Source organism: Balaenoptera physalus (assembly GCF_965194825.1).
Source record: "Balaenoptera physalus genome assembly, chromosome: 6".
Taxonomy (NCBI): Eukaryota; Metazoa; Chordata; class Mammalia; order Artiodactyla; family Balaenopteridae; genus Balaenoptera; species Balaenoptera physalus.
In genome coordinates this window covers 20,800,359-20,816,074 of record NC_138885.1, presented here as the reverse complement: position 1 = coordinate 20,816,074, position 15,716 = coordinate 20,800,359, and the positions used below count along the sequence as shown (strand labels likewise).

The window sequence follows — 15,716 nt, the reverse complement described above, 5'->3', positions numbered from 1 at the left end:
CTTTATCTTTTTTCATGTAACCCATGTGAATCCATGTCTCAAGTTAGCTTTCTGAACTCTAGTGGCAAAAAAGGCTGGAAAATATAGTTTTAAAAAATTCTGTTGAAAATCATGATTTAGGAAACTATCAAGACGTGGAGAGGTTATCAAAATGTTTTGAACCTCAATTCCCATCAATTTAAACAGAACAAGTGGAAAACACAGAAAAGTAAGACTTTTCTGGAGAAAATAATTTTTCTTCATTGAATGAATTAGGTTAGGCCAATTTTAAATTTTCATTTTAATGATTTAGCACTTAACATTAACAAATTAATCATCATTTCCCAACTTTTATGAATGTCATTTGCACCTCTTCTGCAAGGAAATTATGTTTCTGGTTGTGTTTAAATGTTGCCTTTTAGTTTCTCTCTACTGTAACATTTTCTGGTGGGGTTAATTAATTAATTAATTTAAAAGAGTTCTTCGATGTGGACCATTTTTTTAAAGTCTTTATTGAATTTGTTACAATATTGCTTCTGTTTTATATTTTTTGGGTTTTTGGCTGCGAGGCATGTGGGATCTTATCTTCTCGACCAGGGATTGAACTTGCACCCACTGCATTGGAAGGTGAAGTCTTAACCACTGGACCACCAAGTCTTAACCACTGGACCACCAATGAAGTCCCAGGGTTAATTTATTAATACATCTTCTTACTGGAAAGATTCACTCAGATGGGAGTAAGTGTTTTATTTTTACATATAACAGTACATCCTCTTTCCTGGACCACTGGATATGTTTAGAGGCTCCCATGACTACTCACAGTATTCAAAAGACAAAAAGAGAACCCATGTATTCCAAGATGATTTCAGAGCCAGAATGTTGTATAATCTTTCCCCCTCCCCCCCACCATTTAGAACAAAAAATTTTTTTTTCCCATTTAGGAGCCATTAACTTTCCACAATGTCTAAAAAGGCAGGTACTTCTCATACTTGCTTATTGTATCTTTGTTCCTTGGTTTAAAAAAAAAGAAGAAACCAACCAATTAACAGATTTTGAACACATTAAATTTGCTTAAAAACATTCTGGGTAAAAAAAAAAGTAACCTGTATTTATTAGTCCTCAATGATTGTAAAAGTACAGTCATTCTTAAGAATGTGTTCACATGAATACACTGCCCAGTTTTCTAATTTCCACAGCAAAATACTAACTGTACCTAGTGTTTCCTAGAACATCCTTTTCACTGACAGTTTAGTTATTAGGAACATATGCTGTATGTTTTTCTTACTCCAACTTGTCAGCTAGGTGTTTGCCCTCAAGGATGACTATAAAACTGGTATGAAAGACACCCATCTTCCTGTGCTATGCAGCTGCTTCCCACTAGCTATCTATTTTACATTTGGTAGTATATATATGTCCATGCCACTCTCTCACTTTGTCCCAGCTTACCCTTCCCCCTCCCCATGTCCTCAAGTCCATTCTCTAGTAGGTCTGTGTCTTTATTCCCATCTTGCCCCTAGGTTCTTCACGACCAGTTTTTGTTTTGTTTTATTTTTTATATGTGTGAGCATATGGTATTTGTTTTTCTCTTTCTGACTTACTTCACTCTGTATGACAGACTCTAGGTCCATCCACCTCATTACAAATAACTCAATTCCTTTTCTTTTTATGGCTGAGTAATATGCCATTGTATATATGTGCCACATCTTCTTTATCCATTCATCTGTTGATGGACACTTAGGTTGCTTCCATGTCCTGGCTATTGTAAATAGAGCTGCAATGAGCATTTTGGTACATGACTCTTTTTGAATTATGGTTTTCTCAGGGTATATGCCCAGTAGTGGGATTGCCAGGTCATATGGTAGTTCTATTTTTAGTTTTTTAAGGGACCTCCATACTGTTCTCCATAGTGGCTGTATCAATTTACATTCCCACCAACAGTGCAAGAGGGTGCCCTTTTCTCCACATCTTCTCCAGCATTTATGGTTTGTAGATTTTTTTGTTGATGGCCATTCTGACTGGTGTGAGATGATAACTCATTGTAGTTTTGATTTGCCTTTCTATAATGATTAATGATGTTGAGCATTCTTTCATGTGTTTGTTGGCAATCTGTATATCTTCTTTGGAGAAATGTCTATTTAGGTCTTCTGCCCATTTTTGGATCGGGTTGTTTGTTTTTTTGATATTGAGCTGCATGAGCTGCTTGTAAATTTTGGAGATTAATCCTTTGTCAGTTGCTTCATTTGCAAATATTTTCTCCCATTCTGAGGATTGTCTTTTCGTCTTGTTTATGGTTTCCTTTGCTGTGCAAAAGCTTTTAAGTTTCATTAGGTCCCATTTGTTTATTTTTGTTTTTATTACCATTTCCCTAGGAGGTGGGTCAAAAAGGATCTTGCTGTGATTTATGTCATAGAGTGTTCTGCCTATGTTTTCCTCTAAGAGTTTGATAGTGTCTGGCCTTACATTTAGCTCTTTAACCCATTTTGAGTTTATTTTTGTGTATGATGTTAGGGAGTGCTCTAATTTCATTCTTTTACATGTAGCTGTCCAGTTTTCCCAGCACCACTTATTGAAGAGACTGTCTTTTCTCCATTGTATATTCTTGCCTCCTTTATCAAAGATAAGGTGACCACAGGTGCATGGTTTTATCTCTGGGCTTTCTATCCTGTTCCATTGATCTATATTTCTGTTTTTGTGCCAGTACCATACTGTCTTGATTACTGTAGCTTTATAGTATAGTCTGAAGTCAGGGAGCCTGATTCCTCCAGCTCCGTTTTTCTTTCTCAAGATTGCTTTGGCTACGGGGTCTTTTGTGTTTCCATACAAATTGTGAAATTGTTTGTTCTAGTTCTGTGAAAAATGCCAGTGGTCATTTGATAGGGATTGCAATGAATCTGTAGATTGCTTTGGGTAGTATAGTCATTTTCACAATGTTGATTCTTCCAATCCAAGAACATGGTATATCTCTCCGTCTGTTTGTATCATCTTTAATTTCTTTCATCAGTGTCTTATAATTTATTTTCATGTTTTTGATTTTCGTTTCATTTTTCATGTGTTCGTTTCATATAGTCATTCACTTTGATTACATATTATAAAAGTTTCAGCCCACAATGCAATGGAAAATTTTAAACAGATTCTTCACCAAAGATAGTTTGAGAAACACTGGGCCTTTGGAGAATGGTCAAAGGCCTTTGGTCAACACCTTTGGAGAAGTACAAGGATGCACCCCCTATGTCTCCCCTTTGCCCCTCTGATTTCTCTGCTTGAGGAAACAGGGAATGGAAAACTAAAGTGTGAGGGGCAGAGGGCAGGTGAGGTGGGGAGCAACTCAGAGGACAGGGAGGTCTTGTGCTTTCAGGAATACAGCCATTCCACACAGCAGCACCATTTGGAAGTAGTCCTCCAAACTTTCTAGTGATGTCAGGCTGCGCTGAGAACTGGAGACCCAGAAGACATGGGGAATGACTTTTAAATCAAACTGTTTCCTCCCCCTTTTAGTCAGATAATCTCAGTGCATCAGGAATGGGTACCAGCACATTCTGTTTCACTTCCAAATGAAATTGAGATGGTAGGCTCCAGGACAAAGATGGTGACCAGGCAGCCTTTACTCCTGAAGAAAGAGGAACATTACCAGGAGCTCTGCAATGTGAACTTGGGCTTTTTGTTACCAAGACCTTGCTTAAAACCGAACATCTCCACGTCCGTAGCCAGAGAAGATGTTCCTCACTTTCTGAAGGGGCAGCCGAGAAAATCTGAAGGTGAGTTCATTTAATTACACAGTTATTCCTTTATTCTTTGGTCCATAAATATTTCTTTACTGATCTTTTCCTTCAGTATTTGAAAATCTTTACAGGGAACTCATATTTGGTTTATCTTTATCTATACGAGTTTGGGGGGCCTACACTGAGGATGCTTTCCTCCAAGATTTGAGTTACCTGTTTTATCTAGCCCAAGACTTATTTACCAGATAGCACACTGATACCAGCGTTTCCCCTTAGGACGTTGCTTTCATTGATATCTGCTTACCACTGTCCTAAACCAATTGGCCTAAACCACCAGGAACAAACCTGTATTCCAAAATTTTGCATTTATTGGCTTATTGCAACAAGAGATATCGCACAGCGGAGGAAATGTGAAACATCTCACCAAAAAAAGGGGAAAAAATAGAACTATTATTATAGGATTTGGATGCAAGGGTAGAGCTCAAATGAAATTTAAATGAAGCAATGGATTTTTTAAAAATTTTTTTAATTTTAAATTTATTGTGGTAAAATGTACATCACATTAAATTTACTATTTTAACCATTTTTAAGTGTAACGGTTTAGTGGAATTAAATACATTTACACTGTTGCACAACCATTGCCACTATGCATCCCCAGAACTTTTTCATCTTGCAAAACTGAAGATCTATACCCATTCAACTTTAACTCTCCTTTCTACTTTCCCCCCGTACCCCTGGTAGCCACTGTTCTACTTTGTGTCTCTATGAATTTGACTATTCTAGGTCCCTCATATAAGTGAAATCATACAACATTTGTCCTTTTCTGTCTGGCTGATTTCATTTAACATGATGTTGAAGCCGAGTTTCGATAGGCTGTGTATAAAAGTGTTAAGATCAGGTCTGGACTGTGACGTAGACCCAGGGTCTTGTTCCTTGAAATCCAGAAATCTCACTCCTAGCTGTCCGCAGCCTCTCTTCGGCCTCCTCTCTTGCCACTCTTCCTCAGCAGATGCTAAACATCAGCATCACCAAACGCCTTCCGTTCCCAGAACAAATATGTGAATACTGGCACATGTTGTTTTTTCTGCCTGGCTGATTTCATTTAACATGATGTTGAAGCCGAGTTTCGATAGGCTGTGTATAAAAGTGTTAAGATCAGGTCTGGACTGTGACGTAGACCCAGGGTCTTGTTCCTTGAAATCCAGAAATCTCACTCCTAGCTGTCCGCAGCCTCTCTTCGGCCTCCTCTCTTGCCACTCTTCCTCAGCAGATGCTAAACATCAGCATCACCAAACGCCTTCCGTTCCCAGAACAAATATGTGAATACTGGCACATGTTGTTTTTTTCTGCCTGAACATTAAGCCATCCTTCAGCTCTCCCCTTAGAAACCCCCTCCTCTGGGAAGTCTTCCTGAATGTCCCCAAGACTGGGGGAGTCGCCAGGCCTTTGGACTCCCATAGGATCCTGACCTTGTCTGCAACATAACACTCATCATGCTGAATTGTCACTGTCTTTTTATGTGCTGGTCTTCACCAGATGACAAAGGCAAAAACCATCACACCTCTGCACACCTCACTCCAGATCTGGCACATAACTATTTAAAAATGTATATTGAATTAATAACAATGGCAATCACCATTTATTGAGTGCCTATTACCGCAAGGCACATATATTCCCTGATACAGGTAATATTAGCATGCTTGTTTTAGAAATGAGGAAAGTGAGCCTCAGAAGGTTAAGTGCATGCCCAGGTCACATAGCTAATGGGTTACAGAGGCTGGGTTCAAACCTGGACCCCCTGTCTCTGAAGCCAACGTGCTTAAGCACCATGTCATGTGTGTTCAGAGCTCACACCGCCCATTTGAGCCCCACTTTAGTTATGAGGGAAAAAAAGGAGAAACATTTAGTCTTGTGGTGGAGGTGAATTTAGAGAAAAGGGAGGACAGTTGGTGCAGGTACAAACTGGAGGAAGGATGGATGGAGAGATTGAATTGGACATCATGGAAATATCTTCTCCTGGCCAAACCACAGAAAGTCTTGAAGATGTAATAAAAGTAGCACATTCAAACAAGAACAAACTGGGTTAGGTCAGTATTCTGTGATGGGATCTGCTCCATCGGTGTTACGATCTTGTCTGAGGAAGTCAGCTGGGTTTACCAGGCTGGTGTTTGTTCCCTTTTTAAGAATATTTTTGTTTAAATGCAATCTTAAATTTTAGACAATCAACATATGTCGATTAAGAAAAATTCAGAAAAGACAGGTGAGCAAAAATAAAAAGTAAGAAATAAGAAGTACAAATACTGTTTCAAGACCGTTTCTTCTAGAATGTAATTCCACATTTCTAAATAACATGTTTATAACTACATTGCTTGATTGCTCAATTTAGGCATTATCTATTAGGGTTTAACAATTTTATATTACTCTCTACACACACAGGCAACCTTCAAAATCTTTGTGCTTTAAAAAAATTAATATTCAATGTCTCCCTTATTATGACTAGGTAAAATATCATTCACAGCTGAGCCCCAGAGTATGCTATGATTACATTGCTTTTCTTTTGAGACATTCTATTTATCCCAGCTTTAATACTCGCCTCATTTCACCATTTGCTTACTTTCTGTATATCTGTCACTAATTCATCCCCATCCTGTCTGATGGACCTGTGAAACGCACCTCAATACAGCAACTGCACACCAGGTAATCCATTGGTTTCTTTTGTTTTTTAAGACCTTGCTCCTGGAATGCTCTGCCCTCCTGTTTCACTGTGTGTTACTTGGTCTTTGGACCTCCTGACCAGCTGTCTCTTTGGGAGTTCCTCATCATTATCCTGGAGATGCCCTTGGCTACCTTCTGTGTTGGACCCCTGTGTACTGGGTGCACGGCTTCCTCTCTCTTGATTAATGCACTCATTTTAGGAAGGTAAATTTTCCCGTAGCTTCCTGAAGAAGGTACATGAATGATATTAACAGTAGTTTTTCATTGTCTCTGTTTCCTCTGAGCTCTCTTCTTTCTTTTTGTTTGTTTTGTTCTGTGTATTTTCATGTTAGAGGCTATTCCCATATATCAGTTGATGCTTGGCGATTATTTGTATTTAAGATGGGGAGACTAAAAAGTGCCAGGAGCTCGAGGGGGCTTGTGGAGTGGACAGAGACCTGGATGGTTGGGTGACGGATTCCCCTAGTGTCAGGGTGCGTAGGTAGGCTTTTCTCTCAGCTAGTTTGCCCGAGAGAAGGAGAATCCAAGCTCCTGCTTGTAGGTTATAAGGCTGGAGCTTCACATGTCAATGTGGAGGCTTTCATTTATCCTCACATTTTCACTCCAGCACCCTGTTTCTGCTCTCAGCTGTACCTAGCTCCTTCGCATCTTTGTTTCAAGCTCTTCAGAGAATAAACTTCCAGCCAGGAATGGAGAAGAGCAACCCCTGACAAGTGGGGCAGGACGCAGGACGGGGAATCTGGAACCAACTCCTTGTACAGAGTTTGAAGCAACCCCTTGTTTCAGACTCACCTGCAACCCCACCTTCAGAGGTACCTGGTATCTTTAATTCCTGCTCCTTTCTGGGGTTCTTATTTCTTGTTGAGTTCTACCCTCTGCAGGCAGTGAGCAGAACAGAGAAAGCTGACAACTAAATTGTTTATTATTCATCTATACAGTTTTAAAAATTTATTTATTTATTTATTTATTTATGGTTGTGTTGGGTCTTCGTTGCTGCGCACGGGCTGTCTCTAGTTGTGGTGAGCAGGGGCTACTCTTCGTTGCGGTGCACAGGCTTCTCCTTCCGTGGCTTCTCTAGTTGTGGAGCATGGGCTCTAGGCGCATGGGCTTCAGTAGTTGTGGCTCGTGGGCTCTAGAGCGCAGGCTCAGTAGTTGTGGCGCACGGGCTTAGTTGCTCCGTGGCATGTGGGATCTTCCTGGACCAGGGTTCGAACCCGTGTCCCCTGCATTGGCAGGTGGATTCTCAACCACTGCGCCACCAGGGAAGCCCATCCATACAGTTTTCACCATCCAAAATTTTGTTGATGTCGTGCATGTGCTGTTTTACCCTCTAGGTTTTTGCTGTTCTTTTTCTTTACCTTTTATTTTTTATTTTTATTTTTTTGTTTGGTTGCATGGCTTGCGGGATCTTAGTTCCCAGACCAGGGATCGAACCCGGGCCCTGGCAGTGAAAGCGCTGAGTCCTAACCACTGGACCGCCAGGGAATTCCCTTCTTTACCTTTTTAAAAAATTAGTCTACCATCATTTTAGTGAGGTTTGTGGAGAGAGTGGAGAAAAGCTTGTACTTTCAACCTTTTAACTGCAATTCTATACACATTTAAAAAGCCTTTCAATATATATTACCACATTACCTACTGGAAAGATCTTACCTCTACATTCTCACCAGAAATTTTTGAGTGCCTTTATATCTCACGTCATTCCTTGTCAATACTGGATATTACTCATCTAAATATTTATAATACCTGAAGTTTTTTAACTCAGGGTGTTATACATAAGCACCCAACTATAAATCATATTGTTATATTTCTAGTATTAACTTGTAATATCCTTTCAACAGAAAATCTCAACCTCTAGCATACAACCTCAATGAGGGCAAGAATTTTGTCTTTGTTGTTCACAATTATATTGCCATCTTCTGGGACAGTGTTGGCTACTCAGTAGGCACTCAATAAATATTGGTTAAATAAATGGATAAAGAATTGGGGTGGTGCTCTGGCCAGCTGTGGCTAAGGGGAATGCCCGCATCCCCTCCTATTGGAATTCTCTTCTTAGGTGACCAGTTTTCACCTGAGAATGGCTTCTGCCTGTGGTACATCTCAGAGAGGTCTCGCTAAGTGAAATTTCAAAATGGCAGCCTGTGGCCAAAAAGGACCTACAGGCATATTTTGTTCGGCCTTCAAAGTATTTTAAAAAGGGATGGGAAGGAGATTTCACATAAGGTCTCCAGCTCGCTGGCTTCTCTTGGCAATTGGAGGATCCAGCAGTGCTGGATTACCCATCTGGAATGGACCACACCAGCTAGAACTGGGGAATGGATGTCCCTGTAGTTGGGGCACAGAATTTCAGTTCACCACTGTCCCTACTTATCCCACTTCATTCATTTACGTGCCTGCTTTGACCCTGAACACTTTGGAGATTTTGGCTTCAGCTTTAACCCATGATGGTAAGTGGGGTTTTAGGGACCATTCTGATGTTTTGGTAAGAAGAAAACAACGTCTAGTTTTTACCCTACCTAGTAAATCTCATCTCGCCCTTCCCCACACTCCTTCAGAATTTATGATCTATCCCATGTTTGAGTTCAAACAACGGGTGGGAGACAATTATACATAAATACTTTCACATTTCTGCAAAGTCTGGGTTTTCTGAGCAAAAAGCACTAGGAGACTAGGTTGAAAGATGATTGAATGGCAAACGTGCCTTGGAAGTTAGAGATAAGCTATTGCTCCAGAAAGACTGAAGCTGGCTTTGCCAAGAGATGTTTACTTACTTAATAGGGTAAAAAAAAAACCAAAACAAAACCCAGAGACACATTTCCCCCTTCTCCTGGAGACGCTTGCTTACATTTCATAGTGAAGGTCTCCCTTTCTCAGAAGGGAAAGATGGGTTGAACTGCCAGCACTCTATACATAAGCTCTGAGTCTCATAACTTCAGGGTCTCCTCCTATGGTGCAGCCTCACTACCGGTGCAGGTAAGCACCTGGTTCTCATGTGTGTCAACCTGTGGGGAATCGGGCTGCAGGGAACTGGCACTAGGATGCCCTGTGGGTGATAAGTGCTCTGCTTTCTGATCCAGAGAGCATGTGTTTCCAGAAGGAATGTAAGTAAAAATAAATAAATATCACTATATATATATAAATGTTATAAATATAAAACAGAGATATATACACATATATAACATAGATATATATGAAAAACAACATTGTATATAAAACAACCACCTTCTTCAGCAATAGTTTTGTGTAATCATTCTGTACCCACCTCCATGTGGATTACACCTGGAAAAACTCTTCATTTTGACAACTTTTCCTCAAACCTCAGCACCAAGATCACTCCATCGCCATCACCTGGCTTAAGGCCGACTGTGTTCACTCTACTACTAAGAATATCTGATAATAATAATAATAATAATTTTGGGGACTTCCCTGGTGGCTCACTGGTTAAGAATCGCCTGCCAATGCAGCAGACACGGGTTCCAGCCCTGGTCCGGGAAGATCCCACATGCCGCGGAGCAACTAAGCCCGTGCGCCACAACTACTGAGCCCGTGTGTCACAACTACTGAAGCCCATGCTCCGCAACAAGAGAAGCCACTGCAATGAGAAGCTCGCGTACCGCAACAAAGAGCAGCCCCCGCTCGCCGCAACTAGAGAATGGAAGGAAGCAAGGAAGACCCAACACAGCCATAAATAAATAAATAAATAAATAAATAAATAAATATATTTTTAAAACTTATTAAAAAAAATAATTTTTCTCGTTACAGGGTTTTCCTCTTCTAATATGAAGTATAGTAGCCAGAGAATTGAGGTTAAGAGTAGTTTGAGCATTTTTGACTTAAGGATTAAAACCAAAGAATCTTGTTAGAGACAAATTCTATCAAAGAACTCAGAGCCCAAATCCTCAGCATATATCTTGGAAAAACCACAACTCACATACAGTTTATAGAGGAGCTAATTTCTGGGAAAATTATATCTTGACATGTATATTTCTTTTCTGGGGTGTTTCCCGTTGTCCACATAATGAAGTGAGTAGCTCTTTTGGACATATTTAATTTTTCTTCTTTTAACGTATTGAGAAATGAGGTAATTCTTTTTCTATTGGTAGAAAGATTTTTCTAGTTGTCTCATTTGTAAGTAAAGCGTTTGGAAAGAGCCTTGCAATTCTCTCAACTGACTCTTCTGTATTCTATGAGCCTTTGAGAAAATGCATAGGTATTGCTTAGTGTTGAAAAAAGGACTTTATTGGCCTAAATAATAAATAAATGAAATAATGGCTGCTACTGCAGAGGTGTTTAAGCACTAGGAGAATCTGTATTTTGAGAGATGGAAGAAAGTCATCTAGGTAATGAAACTAGGGGATTACACTGCATCTCACCTGTTTCTAATGCCTGTTTCTAGTGTCAGTTTCCTTTTCCTGTCTTCTTGCACACAGGTGGCAACAGAATGAAAATTAAACATAGAACTCTCAATTACCACTCGTGATCTATGCCTATAAATATTCCGATATAATTAGTTATCGAATCTCTATACCCAGAGGGTGGGGTGGCGGAGGAGGAAGGCCACGGTGAAAGCTGTAAAGTGAGAGCTTATAGCTTAACCAACCAAAAGCTGAATATTATATATTGGGTTACACTGACCTCTAGAGGTTGATAATAACATAAACTTGCTTAATTTGAAAATAGTTGGAGGGCCAAGGAGAATTAAAAACCATTTAGGGAGCTAACTCTCAAGCGTATAGTGCGGCACATTTATAAGCCACTCTCAACAGAACAATTCAGCCAACAATGAGGAGCACTTGTGTTCTGCATACAAATTCTGAGTTGGTTTGCAACCTAACGATCACTATTACAGTAAATGTAACAGCAATTTTAAGCTGTTCTAAGTGGGAATTTTAAAAATCTTAGATCAATTCTATGGAAAGTAAATAGAAAAGAGAATAGAAATAAAACAGAAAGTAAACAGAAAAGAGAACAGAAATTTTAGAAAACTTAAAAGTTTTATTGTTTACAATGTAGGGCCTTTATTTTAAACATATAACCATGAATCTTTACATATGTTAGCATTGCTTTTTAAAAGTATTGTCTTACCTTGGTTCTTAAAAAACACCAGGAATAAGATTTTAGTTTTTAAAACTGTGATCTCCAGGATAACTTTGTACTTTAAAGGACTTCCTAAAGAGAATCTTAAAATTTCTTCAGATTACTTTATTAATATGATACGCATATGTGTTTCTGCATTCATTCGTTTTCTCTTTCCTTTTAGTTCCCTCAGCCACCATTGTCACCCTTGCCTGTGAGATCTGGTCTCCTTACTATACCCCCGAATCATAAGGATCAAAAAGAGAGAGAAAGAAATATTCCAAGCTTCATATCTTTCATACCTAAGCTCTCAGAGCCTGTTAGTCGATCTGATGAGTTTAGACCATCAAACAAGCAGAAGGAAGCACCGTTCAAGGTTTAGAGGATCAGACTCTCAGGTCATTTGATAGCTCTATCTGGTCCAGAAACATGTGCTCTTTTTGGAAGGCTCACCATCACAGACAACACCTGGAGACAGAGGAGCGTAGGAAATCCAAGGAAACAGAGGGATGTGTCAACACTGAAATCTCTCACTTTGAAAAAGGACAGTCTTTGGTGTCCTTTGAGAATTTCAAGGAAGGCAATTTTCCTACAGATAGGGAAGTGGATATTGACTGCCTTGGTGCTGAACTGAGAAGAGCAGAAGAGAACACTCCATCTCTTTCATCAGGAAAGAAAGAGCGTTCAGTAGCCAGAAACTATGAACAAGATTCAGAAGCTGGATATATCAAACCAGTCAAGTTCCAAGAAGCCCTGCGTTCAGAAATAACTCTAAGCCAGGATGAAGGGATTAGAAATGATAAAGCTGATTCAAAAACTGCTTCAGCACATAAAGGGGAAGTGATTGAGCCAAATCATATTTCAGAAGACTATACTGTTCTTAAAAGTTTGTCCAATATAGTTCCTCATGACCTCATTGAAAAGCTCCCAGAAGATCACAGAAGCATGGAGACAAACATAAAAATATCAGTAGCAGAGGCAGCCAAACCAGAAACGAATGGGATGGTGCCTCTTATCCACATCACTTTCCCCGGAGATGAAACTCCCAAGGAACCAGCGATAACTAAGCCAAGCCTCCAGAAAAGAAAGGGCATCCTTCATAACAATAGTAGCTTCAACATACTTGCAGACCAAGAAACGACAGGCATAAAATGAAAACCCATAGAAATAAGTTGGATTCAAAGACCAAGGCCAGTAACAGGACACCTCAGAATTTCATGGTTTCCATTGAAAGTTCCATGAAGCCTACCATGCACAAAACCAGCATAAAAACTCAAGTTTTTCCTGCTCTGGGGCTTGTGGACCCCAGACCTCGGCAATCACCCAAGTTTCAAAGGAGAATGCCACAGATAGAAAAGAAGCAATCCACTTACCGGGCTTTGAAACCTAAAAAGCAGTCATTCCTTTGCATCTGTAAAAATCCAGGAATAAAAAAAGTCTTCTGTTCCTCTCTCTGCTCAACCAACAGAGCCAAGACTAAATTACTGAGATCTGAAGTGCAGTGACATGTTCAAAGAAATCAGTTCAACTGCAAATGGACCTGGAATCTACGAAACCTTCAGGACTCCTGTTTATCGTCAGATGCGAGAGGCTGAACAGCATGAAAACAAATATTTCCGAGAGATATGCTCAGCTCCATCGGGCAGATGTATCACCAATAAATGTCCATCTTCACACAGTGAGAGGACCAGCAAAAGCCGAACCAGACTTTCTCAGAAAAGACCACATATTAAACCCCCGAAGTCTTCTCTTGGCATTAAACAAAAGCACAAAAGTTTAATTTCTAAAGAAAAGCGTTGCCAGGCTGTAAGTAGCAACGACACTGAAAATGGTGATGGTATTTCAGAACCAGAACAGCAGATAAAGTCTTCAGGAAATGACTTTCTATCTTCCAAAGATGAAGTTCAGCCCATGAACATGGTTCAGACTCATGAGCAATCCATCGAACAGAACAAGTTCCTTCCTGTCTCAGATTTGTCCATTGTTGAGGAAGTCTCCATGGAAGAGTCTGCTGACGAAGGAGACATTTCTAGCAATCAGATACTTGCCACGAGCCTCAGAGATCTGCGTGAACTCGAAGAGCAACTTCACCAAACCCCATTTGTCCTTTCAGAAAACAGCTGGGCACTGCCCAGTGCGAAGAGTTCCAGCAAGCATGTACTGCAAGAGAAGAAGACTATAGCATCTCCTGGTGAAACTAATGCCAATCAAATTTTAACTAACGATGTGGAGTTTGAGAGTGTTTCAGATAAGTCTAAAACACTTATGAGTTTCTCTTTCCAAGAGAAACAAGAAAGTGCATCTTCTCAAGCATATCAACGTTGGGCACAGTCTTTGGATCATGATAGTTTGGCTAATAAGTCAATTCCATGTCAAACATTTGGAAAAACTTTAAATGATGCAGATTCAATTTCCCAAGAAATTCCAGACCCTGTAAAGAGTGAAGAATCGACAGATGAACTGTTAGGTTGTCTAGCTGCGGAACTACTAGCTCTTGATGAGAAAGGTAACAACTCTTGCCAAATAATGGCAGATGAAACAGATCCTGAAAGCCGAAATCTTGTCCTCAGTAAGAGAGGAAATACCATGCAAGAATTAGGCAGAGAGACAACAACTGTCAAGACACAGGTTGGTATAATTAGAATCAGAGATTCATTGGGGCGGGAAGGGATCTCAGAGACAATCCATTTCAAACCCCTTATTTTCAAATGAGGAATCAGTAACCCTAAACAATTAAATAGTTTCATCAAGATCTCATTATTTGGTTGCAAGTTTGGAATCCAGGTCCCCTGACTCTCACGCTAAGACGTTTTCATTACATTGCCTTACTTCTAGAATTTAGCTAGCCTGACACTGCAATGGAATCACTTTGATTACATTAATATAGCAAAGCTACTTATTGAAATAGGTAGATATTATATTCAGTGATGAAGTTTCAAATCAACAAGTAACAGCAGGGAGATAATTATGGGTAAAGCATTACTCTAAGTGGTGTGTGAGATAGAAAGAAATTAACACAGCCCCCGAAGTAACTCACCGTCTAGTTCCAAAAGACATATGAAAACATGAAAAGCTCATTACTCAAAGATTCCCTGCACCTGAGCATTTGTTCCCAAATGGTTTACTTTAACACAAAAATATTATTGATGCCTCCTGTGTTTTTGGTATTGGGATAAGAGCTGAAGACATGGTGGGGTACAAGACTTAGGCATTGCTCTCAAGGAAGCATAAACAACAATCCTGAACACATTTTTAAAAAATTTGTTTGGCACTGGAGTGGGGCGGTGAGAAAACTATCAGCAGGTAGTAAGGTTACGTTTGTTTTAGTTCTCACTGAAGTATATGAGCCGCCTGTTCTACTAAATTTTACACACAAACAGTAGGTTTAGCTGAAACATTATTTACTGTACACTAACTCAGGTTATATCACGCTCTTTCAGGATCAGGAATCATTATTTTAAATAATTGATCAGAAGAATACACAACGTAAGTAATTATACCATAGCTAAGTTTATTGAGAACTTACCACATATGAGTGAGACACATCATACTGTCTCCTTTCTATACTTCATAACAGCTCCATGAGATCAATGCTAAAGGTAATAACAGATGAGGAAACTGAGGTTTAGAAAGTCACGCAGGTAGTGAGTGGTGGGGACAGGAATTCTGATTCCAGCTCCACACTCTTAATCACTACACAGTGGGAATATTCCTGGTTGTAAAAGGCCAGCTTCACCCTCATGGTGAACCTGGTCTTGGCTGGGACGTGGACAGGATTCACAGAGGCTGCCAGGCTTGGGTGGGAGTTGGGGGTACGTGTGTGCATGCCTGTGTGTCTGAGATGGGTCCACCAGCCTGCCATTTCACATTCAAGAAAAGCTAACAAGCTAGTAAATACAATCAGCCCATAACCCCACCCTGCAATCACGGAGTCACGGAGTCTGACCTTTTGTGATCTTTTCATTTCTAAGCAATCCATAAATTTCAGTTTGGATAGAAACATGAGAGGCTGGGGAGGAGGAACCCAAATGGCCCTCTGGAGGCACCCGTGCTCATTCCCGAGGGAGGAGATCCTGTGCGATGTCTTATTCTTAAGGACTGTCACCGTGCCTCTACATCACCATCATCATTTATTTTTAAGAACTCATAGAGGAGATCAAGACAAAGTATTTTTGGTCCTGATCAAACAATTGGTAAACATGGTCTAAGCTCTACAAAAAGCTACTTTTT

General features: G+C 40.0%; 1 protein-coding gene across 1 annotated transcript in view; it reads left to right on the top strand.

The window, feature by feature from the left end:
• The window catches only part of MAP3K19 (mitogen-activated protein kinase kinase kinase 19), a 43,473-nt gene that overhangs the window by 16,047 nt on the left and 11,710 nt on the right, over window positions 1-15,716 (top strand). The window contains 7 exon segments of the mRNA XM_082466158.1: window positions 3,448-3,734; window positions 6,795-6,886; window positions 11,671-11,839; window positions 11,842-12,618; window positions 12,621-12,916; window positions 12,918-12,971; window positions 12,975-14,114. Of these exon segments, the coding sequence (XP_082322284.1) occupies window positions 3,448-3,734; window positions 6,795-6,886; window positions 11,671-11,839; window positions 11,842-12,618; window positions 12,621-12,916; window positions 12,918-12,971; window positions 12,975-14,114 (2,815 nt within the window).